Below are 19090 nucleotides of genomic sequence, written 5' to 3' on the forward strand. Positions count from 1 at the left end.
GAGGTGTATTTATAAGGCTAGAAGAATGTGCAAAAGCATCAACTTCAACTTAGACACAGACTACATGCGTAACATGGTTTTATCTGTGAGGACCACTATATCGTATTTCATGCTGGCTAAGTGACTATTTTGTTCGATATTTGTGTGGAAATCTTGAACTACCGGCCAACAGTATAGTTTTAGGACATACACGTTTGCCGGTTTCTGTGTTCGATATTTTCAATTTTGTGGCACTTTGAAATTAATTCTCACAGGTTGCCATATCAGTCGTTTTCACTGTCATCCGACTGTGTTGTAGGTGTTCGAATGATATTCTGATATTCTTGTATATACCGTCAGTGGAACATATGAGAAAGGGGTTATATTTTCACCAGTGTTTGTCATTTTTTCTCTGATCTTGTGTATCAAATTGATGATACTAAATAAATGCCTATGCTTACGCCTATACAACATTGACTGAAAACCGCGAGAAACTGCAACACGTTGGCGGCGTCACTGCGGCCGAGCGATTTGACAGAGCGTCCAACGAATTTCACAATCTTTTACGCTCTGTGTGTTTTGTTGTCTTTTTAGCCATACTTGTACATTTTGTATGACATTCCTTTTATGAAGTCAAGTGTAAGTTGTGTAACAAAAGTTCAATTTATAACCTCCGACAACGTACCGCCGCTAGGTAAAGAAAACATTGCCTATTGAAATCAGCGTAGTACCTCATCCCTCAACTCTCAGTGGCACCGTCCTCACCATAGCAACCATCCAGGTGAACGATATCGATATCGTTGACTTAGAGAAGCCAATTCACCTTTGGTATCTTATAGTTTTGTCTATCACACCATTTCCGTTACATAGGTTATATGCGTTTAAACGTTACATTCGGACGATTGTGTTAAAACAGGACTTGAAATACTGGCGGACACATGAGTCTTCGTCCAACGTTACCTGATATAACGTCCTTGCTGATATGTAGTTCTGTCAAATACAATCCGGTTTCTCCTCCGACCGGGCAAACCACCGCGGGGTGGATTCTTTTGTCCCCACTAAAGGGGTCGATCATTTTTCATTCACATGTCGTGCGCTGTGCTATCATCCCGATCAGCGACGGTGTTGCGATCAAATCTATGAGCTTTAACACGAAGAGTTGTGTTGTGAGCTTTCCAGTTATTTGCTAATTGTGTATTGACACGTTTATAAAGCAACGAGGCTAATAAACAGAGGGAGATGTCAACGTCCTTAAGTTATAAACGATCAGGCCCCAATGAACACGAGATATTTGAGAAGGGCAGTGGTCAGGTGAAGTCTCGAACTTACCACCGATCCTCCTTACTAGCAGTTGTAGCTTTTACCTCCTTGGATTTGGTAAGCATCGAATTTAGTATTAGTGTGACAAAAGACAGGATCATGGCAGGTGTGTGGACAGCTCTTCTTTTGCTGACGATTCTCCGGGGCACAGGTGCACAAGGTGAGTAGCCGCCATCTTTGTTTAGACGAATTATGTCAACATACTTTGTCATGGCTGTTTGTATTTTTTGAATAGGGCAGTCCCAGTTCTCTTTCTTATTTTCTAAACCTTTTCGGAGCGATGTTTGAGCCCACGATAGTCACGACAGAAGTTAGAAATGTGCCACTTGTTATAGGTACCACTAGAATACGATTTGTTTATACTTCTTACTGTACGGTTTGTGCATAAACACAATAGAGGTTTTATTCTGTACTTCGTGGCACTTATGACCTTAAGCCGGGTTCATACGTGCGTACATATTCAAGTCCGTTTGGGGTCTGTATGGAATTCTTAGCTCCTACCAGGCTCCACAGGTCGCTGGAAAAATTGTAGAAATTTGGCAAATATAGACACATAACATACAAGAGGAGTTAGCTGTCCAAAGTGAGTGTGGTTTGCAACCGGCTTACTTCGCTGTCATGTTATCTGGCTATATTTGTCCAATTTCTATACTTTTTCTGAAGTCTCGGTTGAACGAGAGCAGCAAGCAGCTGGAGCTTTTTCTGACGACCTGAGCTGCCTGGTAGAGAATAAAACTATTATACTACATGTAGTATATTTCCTACATATGGAAATGTGAACGAATTCCCACATCTTTTACGTCTGCTCTGGACATGACATAACGTGTGTGATATGTCAAGTGGAATTATGCTAACTTCCGTCAGACATTGTACTGAGACCACAGTATCCCAGGGACCACAGATTCTGCTCAAATGAAATTGAAGATGAACGCCACTTCATCACAGATTTTTCACGATATGATGATATACACATATGCTAAAGCTGTTAACCCTTCCTTCCACCTGCTCAAATAATTCAATATCTTGTAAACTAGGGGGCCCACTTACTCCCTGCCCTAAGAGCTATCTACCACTCGAAAATCATGACCGTAGCATGTCCAGAACTCGAGATATCACGCACACACACACACACACACACACACAAACAAACACACACACAAACACACACACACACACACACACACAAACACACACACAAACACACACAAACACACACACACAAACACACAAACGGTACCGAAAATATAACCTTCTAGCGAAGGTAAAAATGAATTCACTTATATTCTGCCGTATTTTTCTTGTACCAATATTTAAAGGCTTTTCATGTATTGATTATCTTTGATAGGGGATGGGTACGAGGGGTGTTATGTTGACCAGGCAGACCGAAATTTCCCAGACGAGGAAAAGTGGGACGGACAGCTGACCAACGACCGGTGTGTAAGCCACTGTAGGGACCAAGGATATCCTTATGCAGGTAACGTTAAAGTCCCGTTATGACTTATGTAACATTAGGGCAATATAGAAAGTAGATTTTCAAGTACGTTAAACACCATAAAATTACATACTGATATCAAGTTAGGAAGAGATGTGAAAACATCATTGAACTATAGATCTACAAACATGTTTGTATGATGCAAACATAAAAAAACTGACCTTTCAAACCATACTGAAGAACAGGAGAGTCTTAGTTTGAGATGGTTTTCAAAACTTGCAGGTCTTGTGCAGCTTGCTTCTGTACAGTTAACAAACACCAGGAATACAAAATAATGATGTAGATATCTTGAAAATAGATTGTACACATCATTCACATGTATCTTTTGTTCTGAATAATATTTTTTTTAGATTTCGGGGCCAAAATATTGCATTATGTTACAGTTGTGAAAGTCACATATAGACAAAGTGTCTAACTCAAACATGGTCTAACTCATCAAAGGAGGCTTGACTTTTTGTATATTTTCTTTATTACACTACAAAACAAACCGCTACGCTTCTTGCATTTTATGATGGATTTTGATTGCACTACGTTGTAATTTCAAGATATGATTTTGTTTTTCGGCCACCAGCGACCGAGTTCACATTCCAGTGTTTCTGCGGGACTGAAGCCCAGTTTAACAACCTGCCTGCTGCCACGCCTGACGATGAGTGTAGCACAGACTGTACCGGGAACAGCGGGGAGAAGTGTGGAGGGGCGTGGAGGATGTCCGTGTACGCAGTACTAGGTGTGTGTCATAACTACCGTGGCCGACAGCAACAATGAGCAACACGCCTATTTTTCTCGTCAACACACCTATTTTTTCTGGTCAACACACCTATTTTTCTCGTCAACACACCTATTTTTTCTGGTCAACACACCTATTTTTTCTGGTCAACACACCTATTTTTTCTGGTCAACACACCTAATTTTTTCTGGTCAACACACCTAATTTTTTCTGGTCAACACACCTATTCTATGGGCAACACACTTTTTTTTGCGCTGCACACTTACTTTTTTGCTCAATTCTCAGCTATCATTTTTGCCTATTTCACTTTGTTGGCATGTTTGTATTCCATAAAACTTTTTAATGGCTAGGTTTAGGCTAAATGGTACAAGAGATTGAATGTTCTTGGAATTCTAAGGTTTCTGATAGCTAATAGGAATATTTCTATGTTACCTACCTGTCAAACTGCACCTGACAAGTATCACGACAATTCTGGTGAATGTATATTAATCCATATATGACACGATCTACGACGTACCACTCTGATTCTCGGAGACAATTGTTAGACTTCCGATGAAGGTGAAACCTACAAATAAAGTCCTGTCTTACTTCGCATGCAGCTCTGAAAAACGAGATCCGCTTGGTTGGCGGAAGTGAATGGGAAGAAGGACGTCTGGAAGTCCGTACGTACAACACCAAAGACTGGGGAACCGTCTGCAGTGACGGCTTCGACATGGAAGACGCCAAAGTTGCCTGCAACATGCTGGGCTTTGGAGACCCCGAGTTCATTCGTGACACCACCTATTTCGGACAAGGTGAATGCTTATACAAGGCCTTTAACAGTTGTAAAACTCACGCAATGACAAGATGTACAACTCAATCATGGAATACATCAAAGGAGATGTTTGGTTTTATTGTGTATTTTCTTTATACAAAAACACTAGGCTCCTTTATTTTGATATTTCCTGAAGCTGGATTTTGATGCATGTTACAGGCACAGGAGATATCAAGATGGCCAACCTGGGCTGTGGTGGGCACGAGAGCAGCCTGTTCGACTGCAGCTACGATGGTCCGGGGAGCGGCAGCTGTACTCATGGTGACGACGTCGGGCTGGTCTGCGAAGCAGGTAAGATGTGTGGACTAGTATGTTATAGAGTTAAGTTATAGTAGTTAACGAGCTTTTCATGAACAAATGTTCAACCAAATTTGAAGACAGAACACCATGCTTCTTTCCGACGTCTTTGTCTTCAACTACGTTGATCCGCGATAGCTCTTTCTCAAAACACATCAAATGTCATGACATGTTTTGTTATTGTTTGTCTGACAGTCCTGAGTGCTGGAGCCATCGTTGGGATTGTCATTGGCGTGCTGGTTGTCATCATCATCGTAGTGACCATCACCTGCGTCTGCTGTCAGAAGAACAAGACTCCTGGCAGAGTGCTAGACACGGCTCCCCCGACAGGCGGCGCTCCTATGGTGGTCCACACCTCCAGCAACGTGATGTACGCCCCTGGCAACGCCACGTACATGCAGCAGGGTGTGGCGTTCCCCATGCAGCCTGTACAGACTGTGCCTTACGCACAACCCAACCAGCCCCCTGCACAGTTCCCGGCACCTCCGGCCTACGACCAGGCGGCCAGGCCAGCCGTTGGCCAGCCCTTACCTCAATAGGTTATGCCGAAGTTCACATAACGCCAAGGCCTAACTGCATGGTGCCCAGTGGGAAGATGCGAGAGGGGGGTGGGGGTTGGGGGTGGGGGGTGTACTAGCCATGACTTGGAAAAGCAATGGAGCGAGACCTTGCCGAAATGGGATGCACTTGGGAGGGGGTGCAACGGACAGCATCTAATATAGCCCCCTCACATTTGGCGAAAATCGATCGGACCGTCGGACGAGCTCTAAATTACGAGGAGGCATGACCCTGCTGCCTACGAAGAAATGGCAGAGTCCCCCCCCCCCCCCTTCCCGTCAGGGTCATGCCTCCTCGTAATTTAGAGCTCACAGACTCGTCGTCCGATCGATTTTCGCCTAATGCGAGGGGGGTAATAAGAAACTGTGGAGAACAATGACGGCCTGCCTCAGTGGACACTGACATGCGGCGAAGTGGATGGATGGATCGAAAGTCATGGCCGTCTTTCTGCCGAACAAGCTCTTTTGACCGTATTGTATGCATTTCTTCAATTAATTATACAATCACCCCTCCTCCAATTGGAGATGACTGGTACTGATGTTGAATGTGTGGATATTATTGTACCTGAGACTGAGACATCTCGATTGTCATGCTAGACCTTCTTTTCGACAAAATTATGTCTATATGCCTATATATACAAGTATGTCTATTAGATTTGTTATGTAAAGATGAACATAGAACTTATCAAACTTGTTGTTTTGCTTTAGATTTGCAAGGTGCTGTTCATGTACTTAAATATTGCTGAAAAGTGAAGATGAAAGTTTCAGAATGTGAAAGTTGCAGTGCTATTTATCAATACCATAAATTGAAAGAGCTAATAAGTGTTTATTTTTCAAAGCTTTAAAAGTTTACTTACTCAGATATTATTCATATCATGATACTCTAACTTATGTTTACATTTGTCTAAATATACTGTATACAAAATCTGTGTGACCTCAAATTCAATTCTACATATTCTCAAAGCCATAGAGAGTTCGGGTTCGTAGGACGCGATAGAAAGAAAACGAGGACAATAATTATAAAGCGTAAAACTATTGAGTTCTCACAGCTTCACTGAGACTGTACATTATATGAATACGGGATGTGTTGAAAACATGGATTTCAAGTTGAGTTTGGATTTCCAACTGTGACTCTAGTTGTGACGATCATGGTAGCATATTCGTGCCACTATAGTATATACAGCATATTCAATTGTTCTTTGTATGAAACCCGCGCCGAGAACACTAACAATACAGGCGACACGTTCACAAAGTTTGCTCCACTGAATGAATCTATATTTTTCAGCAGTTTGCATTGCCATTAAATAGAAAACTTTTTGAATGTTACAACGGAATCAACTTTAGCTGTAGCCAAGGCTGTAGCTAATGCCCTCTTTCTTACGCACTAGATTTCCTGTTGGTTTCAAATCCACAGCAGATTCAAAACAAGAAGTTTTAGCTAAGTTACACGAAAACCGCCTGATTTCGGGTCGTATTGTTCGTGACAGGAAAGCAATAAACCATCAAAAGGAGGTTTAAACATTTTACATGACTTGAAATTATGAAGATACGTGGTTACTAGTATATACTCCAGCGGCAAGCTTTCTTGTAAGGAGTGTTGTCGCCCGGACTACTTTCTCGTAGAAGGAAAAGCAAACTGCAATTTGAACTCTCGGCATGGCGTGGTGGATGATACAAGCTTCGCAGGTGACCTGAGAACGAGATTGGTGTGTTCTAGAACGTTCCGATCGTTGCTATGGACCAGTGAAATACACAAATACAAATACAGATATTTCATCAAGAACCGATCATTTCTTCCCTGTTGTTTTGACAACAATATGCTGGTACGGTGATATTATCCCTCAAATTACCTTTACCCCTTCCTGGATTTGTGAAGCACGCCAGTTTCATATTGAGTAGATTGAACAGAAAAAGTTGCAATTTTTGCGTTGTAAACAACACATCACCATACCACCATGTGTGGTAATTATACCTTGTGAGTAAGGTATGTGGTACACTGTACCATGGCGAGTTGAGGACTGTCATTCTTCTATTGATAACGGTTCTGAGTGGAAACTGTGCGCTTGGTGAGTAGAGCAGACATTCATTATCACATGGGAATTATTGTTACTTTCTATTCTGAATACGTCGTTATCTTGCAAGTTTTGTGGTAGGCTTAAACATTTCAAATTTGACTGCTAGCTTTTGTTACGCTAGCTGCAGGGGCCGGTTACACGTATGTGGGGTGTTACGCAGACAGCGACTCGCGTGTGCTGCCGTACGCGGAGAATTGGAACGTACTTCAAAGTACGGCCAGTACCCCATCCCTCAATCCTCAGTGGCACCGTCCTCACCATAGCAACAATCCAGGTGAACGATATCGATATTGTTGACTCCTGAGAGAAGCTAATTCACCATTGGTACCTTATAGCTCTGTCTATCACACCATTTCTGTTACATAGGTTATATGTGTTTAAACGTTACATTTGGACGATTGTGTTAAAACAGGACGTGAAATACAGGCGGACACATGAGTCTTCGTCCAACGTTACCTGATGTAACGTCATTGCTAATATGTTCTTCTGTCAAATACAATCCGGTTTCTCGTCCGACAGGGCAAACCACCGCGGGGTGGATTCTTTTGTCCTCAGTTAAGGGGTCGATCATTTCTCACTCACATGTCGTGCGTTGTGCTATCATCCCGATCAGCGACGGTGTTGCAATCCAATCTATGAGCTTTAACTAATGAAGAGTTGTGTTGTGAGCTTTCCAGTGTTTGCTAATCGTGTAATGACACGTTTATAAAGCAAGGGGGCTAACAAACAGAGGGAGATGTCAACGTCCTTAAGTTATAAACGATCAGGCCCCAATGAACACGAGATATTTGAGAAGGGCAGTGGTCAGGTGAAGTCTCGAACTTAACGTTACCACTGATTCTCCTTGTCATCGTTCGGCGGCAGCGCAGGCGACTGCAAGCCTTCTCCTTTTAGACTAATAGAACTTTGTATCTTTTGCCTTGGCTTTGGTAAGCATCGAATTTAGTATTTGTGTGACAAAAGACAGGATTATGGCAGGTGTGTGGACAGCTCTCCTTTTGTTGACGATTCTTCGGGGCACAGGTGCGCAAGGTGAGTAGCCGTCTTCTTTGTTCAGACGAATTATGTCAACATGCTTTGTCATGGTCGTTTGTATTTAAATAGGGCAGTCCCAGTTCTCTTCTTCATTTTCTAAACCTTCTTGGAGCGATTTTTGAGCCCACACTGGTCACGAAAAAAGTTAGAAATGTGCCACTTGCTGTAGGTACCACCAGGATAAGAATTTGTTTATACAGTCAAATCTGCCCAAGACGACCACCCTGGGGACCGGAAAAAAGCGGTCGATTTGGACAGGTGGTCACTGAGAAGAGTATCGACTCAAAATATGCCCGATGCCAAGTATAAATGGTTTCCGTTGTGTTTAATGGCAAATAGCAAGCACACTGCACGCACGCAAACAAGTAAGGTCTTTAATATCAAATACAACACGCACACTGTAAATTGTAAATTTAACCCCAAGCTTTTATCGAGCTTTTATACTATACAGTGTTTTAAAGCATTTGTACACTAACGTTTTAGACAGTAAGGGAACTTTGATGCTTTCAGTTACCATACAAGCCTTTATGTGTCGCTGTGAATGTACAGTACAGTTGGGCAAAAGCACTCACACAGATCTTTCTTAAAAAGGTATGGGCTACACAGATCTTTCTTTAAAAAGTATGAGGCTTATATACGTTTCAGTATTCGTTCACTCTATAATGATATAGATTTTTAACAAAAAACTTCTGTTACAACTAAATTCGGATTTTCTAACAACGAAAGTTCCTCCCATATTACAGTAGAGTGCCCCATTGACCCACCCATTGACCGCCGCCATCCTTATTCTAAACACTAGAAAGGCCGGTATTTGCTTAGGAGCAAATTCAGTTATTTTCACTCCGCTCTCCCCTTTATGCAAAAATGGACTTTTCCAAAATTGAACTTGAAAAATCCAATGTGAGTACTGTACGGTAATCAAACTTCTATTTCTTTATTACAACACGCACACAGCATGCTAATGTTTCACACATTAACAAAGCAAGCACCGTTTTACTTCAAGAAAAAAAAATAATGTCACAAACGGAAATTTTCTACAGATGCAACACGTTATGCGACCCTAAACGTTGGTATTACGTACCCACAGCAGACAATAGCGTGGTTATGATTCAAGTTTTCCTGCTTATTTACACAAGGCAAGGGCAATTACTGCACTTATTCAAGGTTGTCACAAGCATAACTAATCTCCGTACAAGCAGACCTCTCCAAACAAACTGTACTACACTTTTAACTCTTTACCAAGATATGCTTATTAGCCGTTTTTAGCGAAGTGCAATTTAAAAAAAAATCCAATTGGATATCATGGCTGCACTGCAATTACATTATCATTACAAATACATATAAATGTATGCACATTGTATTCAGACAAAAAGGATCGCATTCTGTTTTTATACTAAGAGTTAATCAGCTAATACATTATATTGATGAACAAAGCTAATTAGCGACTGTATGTTTGCACGGAGTCTGTTTTGCATATCTAAATGTTTTGCATGCTTTTTGTCTGAAAAAAGGATGCAGCAATTGCAGTTATTATACGTCTGTTATAAACTTAGCGTCCCATTTATTTTCCACATAAACTAATCAGTTTATGATTATCTAATTATTCTGATTAACCGTTTGTAGTACAGTGCATTACTAAATTACACAGCATATACTATGACGTGGTGTCTGAAAAGTCATAAAAACTTATTCATGTCTGTCATGAAATACAATGTTTGAACTCATGGTTGGTATAATAATATCTCTAATTGTCACTTAGTTTAATAGTTACAATATTGTCCCAAATAGCCTAATCATACATAAAGCTGCTGTTTCTGTCACAGTAACACTTCTTGTACGTGACTTTTCTATCCTCTCCTTGGTGTCTGTTGATGCCACCTTTGTAGCCAGTTGACTATTGTGTTCTCTGACAGGCCAGACTTTAGTTAGAATTAGTTGAGTTCGAGCACCCGACCAATAATGAATTTAGCACTGTCAAATTGACACCCTCTATCAAGGCACAACCCCACCTGTCTGCACAACAGTCCTGGTGGTGTATCCTCTTCCTCCAGTAGAAAATAGAATAGAATACAATATTTAGTATTTCCTTTGTGTAATTTCATGTGCTGCCACCCAGAGTAAAAGGAAGATCCTTTTGTTTGTTGATTAGAAAAAAAGCCACACCTGATTACATATATTCTTGTACAACCAACCTGAATGGACAATTCACAACATAGTGTAACGTTTGTACTAGTAGATTTGCCCTTGAAAATCTGTACTATCATATAACGTTACTATGGAAGAGAACTACTGTACACTTTTCACCGATAATTAGTAGAATCATATCATAATGTTTAATTAGTAGAATTGTAAGATATGCTCTGTATTTATATTTCAGCCATACATAGTATGGTGAAATATATTGTATTCGTCATGTTTCTTCTTCTTCTTTCTTTCTTTCTCCTGTCAAATCTTCAAAGTGATTCATCTCCGCCGTTCCTGGACCGAATGACCTGAAATTTGGCACAGTGGTAGAATGGGCCAATACCTTGATGCTTTTTTCTCAGTTTTTTCATATCTGCCTCTAAAATGATTTTATTGAGATTTTTTGGTCAATTTTAGACCAAAACTGTATATTTTGGCCCCTGTACCCTGGTATTACAACCAAATGAGCTGAAATTTGACAGAGATGTGCCTTGATAATGCCCCCATATAAATTCGATAACACTTTTGGTGTACAGTACAACAAAATGCTTATTTTTGCGATTTTTTGACCAATTTTTGACCAAAAAAGGACACTTTTGGCCCCTGTACCCTGGTATTACAACCAAATGAGCTGAAATTTGACACAGATGTGCCTTGATAATGCCCCCATATAAATTCAATAACACTTTTGGTGTACAGTACAACAAAATGCTTATTTTTGCGATTTTTTGACCAATTTTTGACCAAAAAAGGACACTTTTGGCTCCTGTACCTTGGTATTGCAACCGAATGAGCTGAAATTTGACACAGATGTGCCTTGATAATACCTTCATATAAATTCAATAACACTTTTGGTGTACAGTGCAACAAAATGCTTATTTTTGCGATTTTTGGCCAATTTTTGACCAAAAAAGGACACTTTTGGCTCCTGTACCCTGGTATTACAATTAAATGACCTGAAATTTGGTATAGATAGGCATTAGATACTTGGTAACAAGATTCAAGTAAAAGTTTTGACATAAACAACTTTAAAATGATTAATTTTGGCACTTTTCTGAGGGGAAATTTGTTTTCTTTTGGCCTCCTGACGTGACCTTCCGTGACCCCGCACAGAGCCACACCTGTGCGCGTCAGCCGGAGAGTTAATTGAATCAAAGACCTAGCCAATCAGCGAAGAGGAGGCCAAAGGCTAATTAATATTCATAAGTGGGGCCTCATGATCCCGTATATAGCAGTGTTCCCGCCAGGGGGAGCGAAGCCCACCTAAGGCTCTCGCATTTTAGACAATTCAGAAGGCTTTATATTGTATCAGTTCTTAGGGGCATATCTATGATAATCGCAGCAGTCACTTAACTTCTCTTCAGGAGTTTAGCGTAACACTATTTCAGGTCAAACCGTCAAAGGCAACTAAAAACAAACTTTAACGTTACTGAGTTCAACAGTACTTATAACTTGTTATCCGAAGTTGAAACGCTAGCGATGGTATTTTCGCTGCGCTGTTAGCTCCGTGCGACTGTTGTTGACGGTCTTATAACGGTATATTTTGCACCCCTGTACCCTGGTATGAGTAACATTTGGTATAGATAGGCATAAGATAGTTGGTAAAATGATCCAAGTAAAATTTTTGGCATAAAGTACTGTAAAAGGCTTAATTACAGCACTTTTTTTAGGGGAAATTGGTTTTCTTTCGTTCTCCATGCCATGACCTTTCGGACGTTCACCCCACAGAGCCGACATCTGCACCTGCGTCTAGCCGACAGGAAGAGTTAATTCAATTAACGGTTCAGCCAATCAGCGAAGAGGAAAGCGAAGGCTAATTAATATTCATAAGCGGGACCACACAATACGTTAACTTGAAGACTCAGGCCGTACAGACTTCTCGCCAGGATTTTTTCAAAGCGTCGGACAGGGGTCCGGGGGCCGCCGAATGTCCCAGGCGGGGTCCAGGGGCAGGGCCACTGTGGGGGGGACCCAGGTGGGCGAAGCCCCCCCCCGGAAGCTCTTGCATTTTAGACTATTGAGAAGGCTTCTTTTATCAGTTTTTAGGGCCATATCTACGATAATCGCTGCAGTCACTTACTTCTCTTCAGCAGTTTGACTTTAAAATATTTCGGGTCAAAGCTTCAAAGACAACTAAAACCTCATAAACAACAAACTTTACTTAGCTCAACAGTATACAAAAATATTGTACGGGTTGCCATCCTTAGTTGAAGCGCTTATTTATAGCGCTAGTATCTTCGCTGCGCCGTTAGCCGCCGTGCGACTTTTGTTGACGGTCTGATATCCCTACGTCGCCGCCTCGCTGATATTCCCACGGACATGTTTCAAGAAAAATACCCAGCAAAAAACGCTGTTCTGCGTCAAATTCTATTCTATAAAACATGTGGGACTCAGTGTTACAGTCTTTTGTAGAAGCACCGCTGTAGGAAAGAAGGTCCAAGCAATGTAAAACATCACGTAGCATGAAGTTCGCTGTCAACTGGCACACAGCACATGACTGTTTGAAACTCTAAGTCTAATCAGCAGCCGTGTTTGATTGATAGCCGGCGGTCCTTTGATGAAGTCGGCGAAAGGTGCGTTAGTTAGAAAATCTGCGTTTAGTTTTGATACGTAATTATAAGTTAGACAGTGGCGAGAATGATTATTTTCTCATCAATATTTCTCTTCAGAATTATTTGAACTTAATTGTACATCTAAACAATTGGCTTACCTGTGCAATGTTTATATGATTAATGATCAGTGTACTGAAATCATGTGTAACGTATGGCTCCTAGTCAATAGATCAGCATTTTCTCTATAGTGACCACCTGTTTATGGTGGCCACATTTCCTAGTGCTGTTGTTGTTTGACATAAACTTTGAACATTTAAATTGTAAGTAACTTTAAACTGCCAGAGTTTCAGCCCAATAAAACACTCTCAGCGCCAGGGTATGAACAGACTGACCAGACAGACGAAAATAAATCCTCGAACAAGGTTCAATCGTATCTTCCGGGTCTGGCAGGAAGTTGTTAAACTAAAATAAGAATAGGCTCGATGGCTGATTGCATACAAAGTAAAACAGTTAAACAGTTTTACAGCTTGAAGAAAACAAACGCTCCTACAGTACCTGCACCTGCTTGATAATTATTAAATCGTATGCCCTACTTGAATAAAAAAAGTTCACTGCAATAATAAATGTACCCACATCACAAGGAGCTTATACTTTTTTAAACTTACACCTAGTTATCGTACTGAAAATTGTTAATGACATTACATGAAGTCATTCAACAATTTTCAGTCATGATGAAAATTTTCTGAATGGAAGGTGTGATTATTGTCATTTTCTGAAAAATAGAAGCAAGCTCTGTTTTTACCTGGAATCATTTCACAATACCAGTCCACTTTGGGGGATAATGTACTGTTAAGAGGATGTTCCATTTTTGCGCAGGGGTGATTTGGAACAGTCCAATGTTGCGTGGGAAGGGGTATGGCTGAAATATGCTGTATTTGCTCTTAAGCAAATGTCGGCCTTTCTAGTCTTTCTTTTGTCGTTGCAGTTTAAAGTTGGCCATACAAAATTGACTGTAATTTTTGTCGTGTCAATAAAGCTTGATGATACAATACTAGTACTGTCTCATCAGTCACTGCAAAGCGCAACAATATTCCATGCGTGCGCATTCTGACGCTACGGTATCGCTTATCCAGACACTCTAAGCGTGGGTAAATCAAACAAAAACTGCACAATAACGACGAAAAGTTACCCAAATTTGTTACTGCGTTTGTGTATTGTTGCCAATTTTAAGATAAACAGTACAATTTTTCACTTACTTTTAACGGACTTCTTCCCGGCGACATATATGTACTCCCAGCCGCTAAGTTAAAAAACCCTTCCTCATTGGCTGTACCCGAGCTGACCAATCAGGTCATCGCTTCTGCTAAGTGTCGGGCGCATATTGGTTCCCTTCTAAATTCAATTAGCCACAATGCACAGCTGCAGGTAAACAGCTTACGTCACGCGCGGAAACGTCCATAACCATATATGGTGCAACGGACGCACGTGCAAACGTGACCATATATGGTTACACGCGCGAAACGCGAGCTCGGTGAAAATATGCGTAGATACCCCGCCAAATTGGCTTTTAAATGATTTTGAAGTGACGTTTGGCCAAAAATAATACCGGGGTCCTTTTATTAAGTATCTCACGCAGTATCATACCAACTTTCAAGTCATCTGGACGTAATACCTGGGCACGGGAGACATGAATATACAGCCGGGCCAGAAAATGACCTTAAAACATCCCTAAAATCATTGTAAAGGTATCTATCAAAAAAATGAGAAAAACGGGTCTGGGTATTGGCCCACTGTACCCTTGTGCCAAATTTCAGGCCATTTGGTCCAGGAACGACGGAGAGGAATCACTTTAAAGGTCGCGACAGGAGAAAGAAAGAAAGAAAGAAAGAAAGAAAGAAGAAACCGTATGAAAACAATATTTTCACTCGAAGCGTACCTACGGTACGCGGAGTGAAAATAATAACATCGTTATACATTCTGTACGTATACATCGTGGCACTTATGACCCATACTACTGACTACTGTATTCCATACCTTGTGCATGTCTGAGGGAAATGTGAACAAAGTCCCATATCTGTAACGTCTGCTCTGGACATAACATAATTTGTTTGATATGTCCTATGAAATTATGCTAATCTCCATCGACTGTTAAGTCTAGACATTGTGACACTTGCTCTAAGTGGCCGGTCCTACGAAACTAGAAAAAAGTGCCAGTTTGGTGGGTCGAGAATATTTGTGTTCTATACGATAATTTCGTCCTGGGAGCCACGATAAATCGTTTTCAACTGAGACCACAGTATCCCAGAGACCACAGATTCTGTTCAATTCTGTTGAAATGAAATTGAAGATGAACGTCACTTTCTCACGGATTGTTCACGATATGATATGATGATATACACATATGACACAGCTGTTAATTCACCATTCCCCCCACTTGCTCAAATACTAGTAATTCAATACATTCCATCTTGTGAACTAGGGGGCGCACTTACTCCCTGCCCCAAGAGCTATCTACCACTCAAAAATCATGAACGTAGCATATCCAGAACTCAAGATACCAACCCCGGAAGTTCCGCTGCAGTACCATATCAAGCGGCTAGTGAGTCTTAAATCTAATTGTTTCGAGGTCTTATCAAGACCGACCCATGTAACAAATATCAATGCAACCCACCTAGGCATTCTGGAGTTATGCCGGTCAACGCTACCGAAAATATAACCTTCTAGCGAAGGTAAAAATGAATTCAATTATATTCTGCCGTATTTGTCTTGTGCCAATAAGACTTTTCATCCATTGATTCACATTTGACAGTGGATGGGTACGAAGGCTGTTATGTTGATCAGGCAGACCGAAACTTCCCGGACGAGGAAAAGTGGGACGGACAGCTGACCAACGATCGGTGTGTGAGCCACTGTAGGGACCGAGGATACCCTTATGCAGGTAACGTTATTAATGTCCCGTTATGACATATCTAACATTAGGATGATATATAAAGTAGATTTTCCTACAATATTTTCGTGTTAAAATCATGCTACAAAATTGATTATAAAATTGCATACTAATATTTAGGAAGAGATGTGACAACATTGCACCATATCGATCTACAAATATGTTTGTATGTTGCAAACATTATACAAGGCCTGGGGTTCAGTTTATTGTTTAGAATAGGAGGGTCTGGTTTACAAAGACCAGGGATAAAAAATAATGATGAAGATATCTTGAAAATAGATTGTACATATCAATCACATGTAAATTTATGTTTTGTTCTGAATGATATTTTAGATTTCTGGGCCAAAATATGACATTATGTTACAGTTGTGAAAGTCACGTATAGACAAAGTGTCTAACTCAAACATGGAATACATCAAAGGAGGTTTGATTTTATTGTGTTTTCTTTCTTACACAAAACAATCCACTTCGCTTGCATTTTAAGATGGATCTCGATTGTACTCCATTGTAATTTCAAGGCATGATTCTATTTTTCCACCAGCGACCGAGTTCACATTCCAGTGTTTCTGCGGGACTGAAGCCCAGTTTAACAACCTGACTGCCCAGTTTAACAACCTGACTGCTGCCAGGCCTGACGATGAGTGTAGCACAGACTGTACCGGGAACAGCGGGGAGAAGTGTGGAGGGGCGTGGAGGATGTCCGTGTACGCAGTACTAGGTGTGTGTCGTAACTACCGTGGCCGACAGCAACACGCCTATTTTTCTGGTCAACACGTCTATTTTGCGGTGCAAACTTACTTTTTTCTGCGCAACACACTTACTTTTTCACCCATTTCTCTGCTGTCTACTTCAAGTTGTTGGCATGTTTGTTTGCAGGTCAACATGAAACTTTTTGAGTGTTAGGTTTAGGCCAAATAGTATAAGAGATTGAATGTTTTCGAATTCTAACGCTTCTGATAGCTGATAGGAAGATTCCTATGTCACCTCCCTGTCAAACTACATCTGACAAGTATCACGCCAATTCTGGTGAATGTAGTGACATGATGGAACTTCTCTTCATCCATATATGATGGTACATGACGTACAACTCTGATTCTCAGAGACAATTGTTAGAATTCCCATGGACCTACAAATAAATTCCTCCCCATTACTTCGTTTGTAGCCCTGGAAAACGAGATCCGCTTGGTTGGCGGTAGCGAATGGGGACGCTTGGAAGTCCGTACGTACAACACCAAAGACTGGGGAACCGTCTGTAGTGACGGCTTCGACATGGAAGACGCCAAAGTTGCCTGCACTATGTTGGGCTTGGGAGACGCCTCGTTCATTCGTGACACCACCTATTACGGAGAAGGTGAATGCTTATACATGTACCTAAGGCTAACGTACATTTACAAAACGGGGCCCGGCCGGGCTGTTTGTCGAAACAAAAAAAGCAGGAGCATAAACACCAGTACCGTACCCCTTTCTACTGAGGGGCTACGGTATTGAGGGAACATCAAGCGACAAAAATATCCTTAGTAGTTCAAAAGAGTTTCCTTGATGAAGTATCTTTTGTACGTTTTGTGTTGTCTTTGCAAACCAAACCTTTTAGATAGTTGGTCGCTCAATAGTTTCCGTCCAGTGGAAATGAGGCCTTTAACAGTTGTGAAACTCACGCAAGGACAAAATGTATGGATACAAACATGGAGTACATCAACTATTTGATTATATTGTGCATTATTTTTATACAAAAACACTCGTTTGTATTTCTAGATAACACAAAAGATAGATAGGCTCATTTGTTTTGCTATTTCCTGAAGCTGGATTTTGATGAATGTTATAGGCACAGGAGATATCAAGATGGCCAACCTGGGCTGTGGTGGGCACGAGAGCAGCCTGTTCGACTGCAGCTACGATGGTCCGGGGAGCGGCAGCTGTACTCATGGTGACGACGTCGGGCTGGTCTGCGATGGGGGTAAGAATAACTAAGATGTGTGGACTAACATAGTGTGTTATTAGTGTTATAGTGGTCGTGGCCAATGCAATTTGACACAGTAACGTGCTTCTCATGAATATAAACAAAGGTTCAGGCAAATTAGAGGGGAAAACAACATGCTAAGTCCTTCAGACGTTTTCGTCTTAAACTACATTCATTTGATTGATCTGCGATAGATCTTTTCCAAAACACATAAAATGTCATGACATATTTTGTTACTGTTTGTCTGACAGTCTGGAATGCTGGAGATGTTGGAATCATCGTTGGGGTTGTCATTGGCGTGCTGGTCGTCATCAACATCGTGGTGACCATCGCCCTCATCTTCTGTCAGAAGAACAAGACTCGCGGCAGAGTGCTAGACACGGCTCCTCCGGCAGGCGGAGCTCCTGTAGTGGTTCACACCTCCAGCAACGTGATGTACGCCCCTGGCAACGCCACGTACATGCAGCAGGGTGTGGCGTTCCCCATGCAGCCTGTACAGACTGTGCCTTACGCACAACCCAACCAGCCCCCTGCACAGTTCCCGGCACCTCCGGCCTACGACCAGGCGGCCAGGCCAGCCGTTGGCCAGCCCTTACCTCAATAGGTTATGCCGAAGTTCACATAACGCCAAGGCCTAACTGGTGCCCAGTGGGAAGATGCGAGAGGGGGTAGGGGTTGGGGGTTGGGTGTGTACTAGCCATGACTTGGAAAAACAATGAAGCGAGAACTTGCCGAAATGGGATGCACTTGGGAGGGGGTGCAACGGACAGCATCTAATATAGCCCCCTCCCATTTGGCGAAAATCGATCGGACCTTCGGACGAGTCTGCGAGCTTTAAATTACGAGGAGGCATGACCCTCCTGCCTACGAAGAAATGGCAGAGTCCCCCCCCCCCCCCCTTCCCGTCAGGGTCATGCCTACTCGTAATTTAGAGCTCGCAGACTCGTCGTCCGATCGATTTTTGCCTAATGTGAGGGGGTAATAAGAAACTGTGGAGAACAATGACGGCCTGCCTCAGTGGACACTGACATGCGGCGAAGTGGATGGATGGATCGAAAGTCATGGCCGTCTTTCTGCCGAACAAGCTCTTTTGACCGTATTGTATGCATTTCTTCAATTAATTATACAATCACCCCTCCTCCAATGGAGATGAC

The 19090-nt window shown here is 41.7% G+C and overlaps 2 protein-coding genes across 2 annotated transcripts; both read left to right on the plus strand.

Moving 5' to 3' along the window:
• Positions 1-1197: 1197 nt before the first annotated feature.
• On the plus strand, positions 1198-5246 carry LOC118430352 (scavenger receptor cysteine-rich type 1 protein M160-like). Its single transcript, XM_035841191.1, has 6 exons — positions 1198-1459; positions 2645-2773; positions 3363-3518; positions 4118-4312; positions 4492-4623; positions 4825-5246. Exons 1-6 carry the CDS (start codon positions 1219-1221, stop codon positions 5166-5168), a joined length of 1197 nt encoding a protein of 398 aa, XP_035697084.1. The 5' UTR covers positions 1198-1218; the 3' UTR covers positions 5169-5246.
• LOC118430359 (scavenger receptor cysteine-rich type 1 protein M130-like) lies at positions 1213-18698 on the plus strand. The gene is made up of 7 exons (XM_035841202.1): positions 1213-1290; positions 8070-8293; positions 15842-15970; positions 16521-16697; positions 17142-17330; positions 17802-17933; positions 18188-18698. The coding sequence occupies exons 2-7, from the start codon at positions 8233-8235 to the stop codon at positions 18538-18540; spliced, it is 1041 nt and encodes a 346-aa protein (XP_035697095.1). The 5' UTR covers positions 1213-1290; positions 8070-8232; the 3' UTR covers positions 18541-18698.
• Positions 18699-19090: the final 392 nt, after the last annotated feature.

Source organism: Branchiostoma floridae, chromosome 14 (genome assembly GCF_000003815.2).
Source record: "Branchiostoma floridae strain S238N-H82 chromosome 14, Bfl_VNyyK, whole genome shotgun sequence".
Classification (NCBI taxonomy): domain Eukaryota; kingdom Metazoa; phylum Chordata; class Leptocardii; order Amphioxiformes; family Branchiostomatidae; genus Branchiostoma; species Branchiostoma floridae.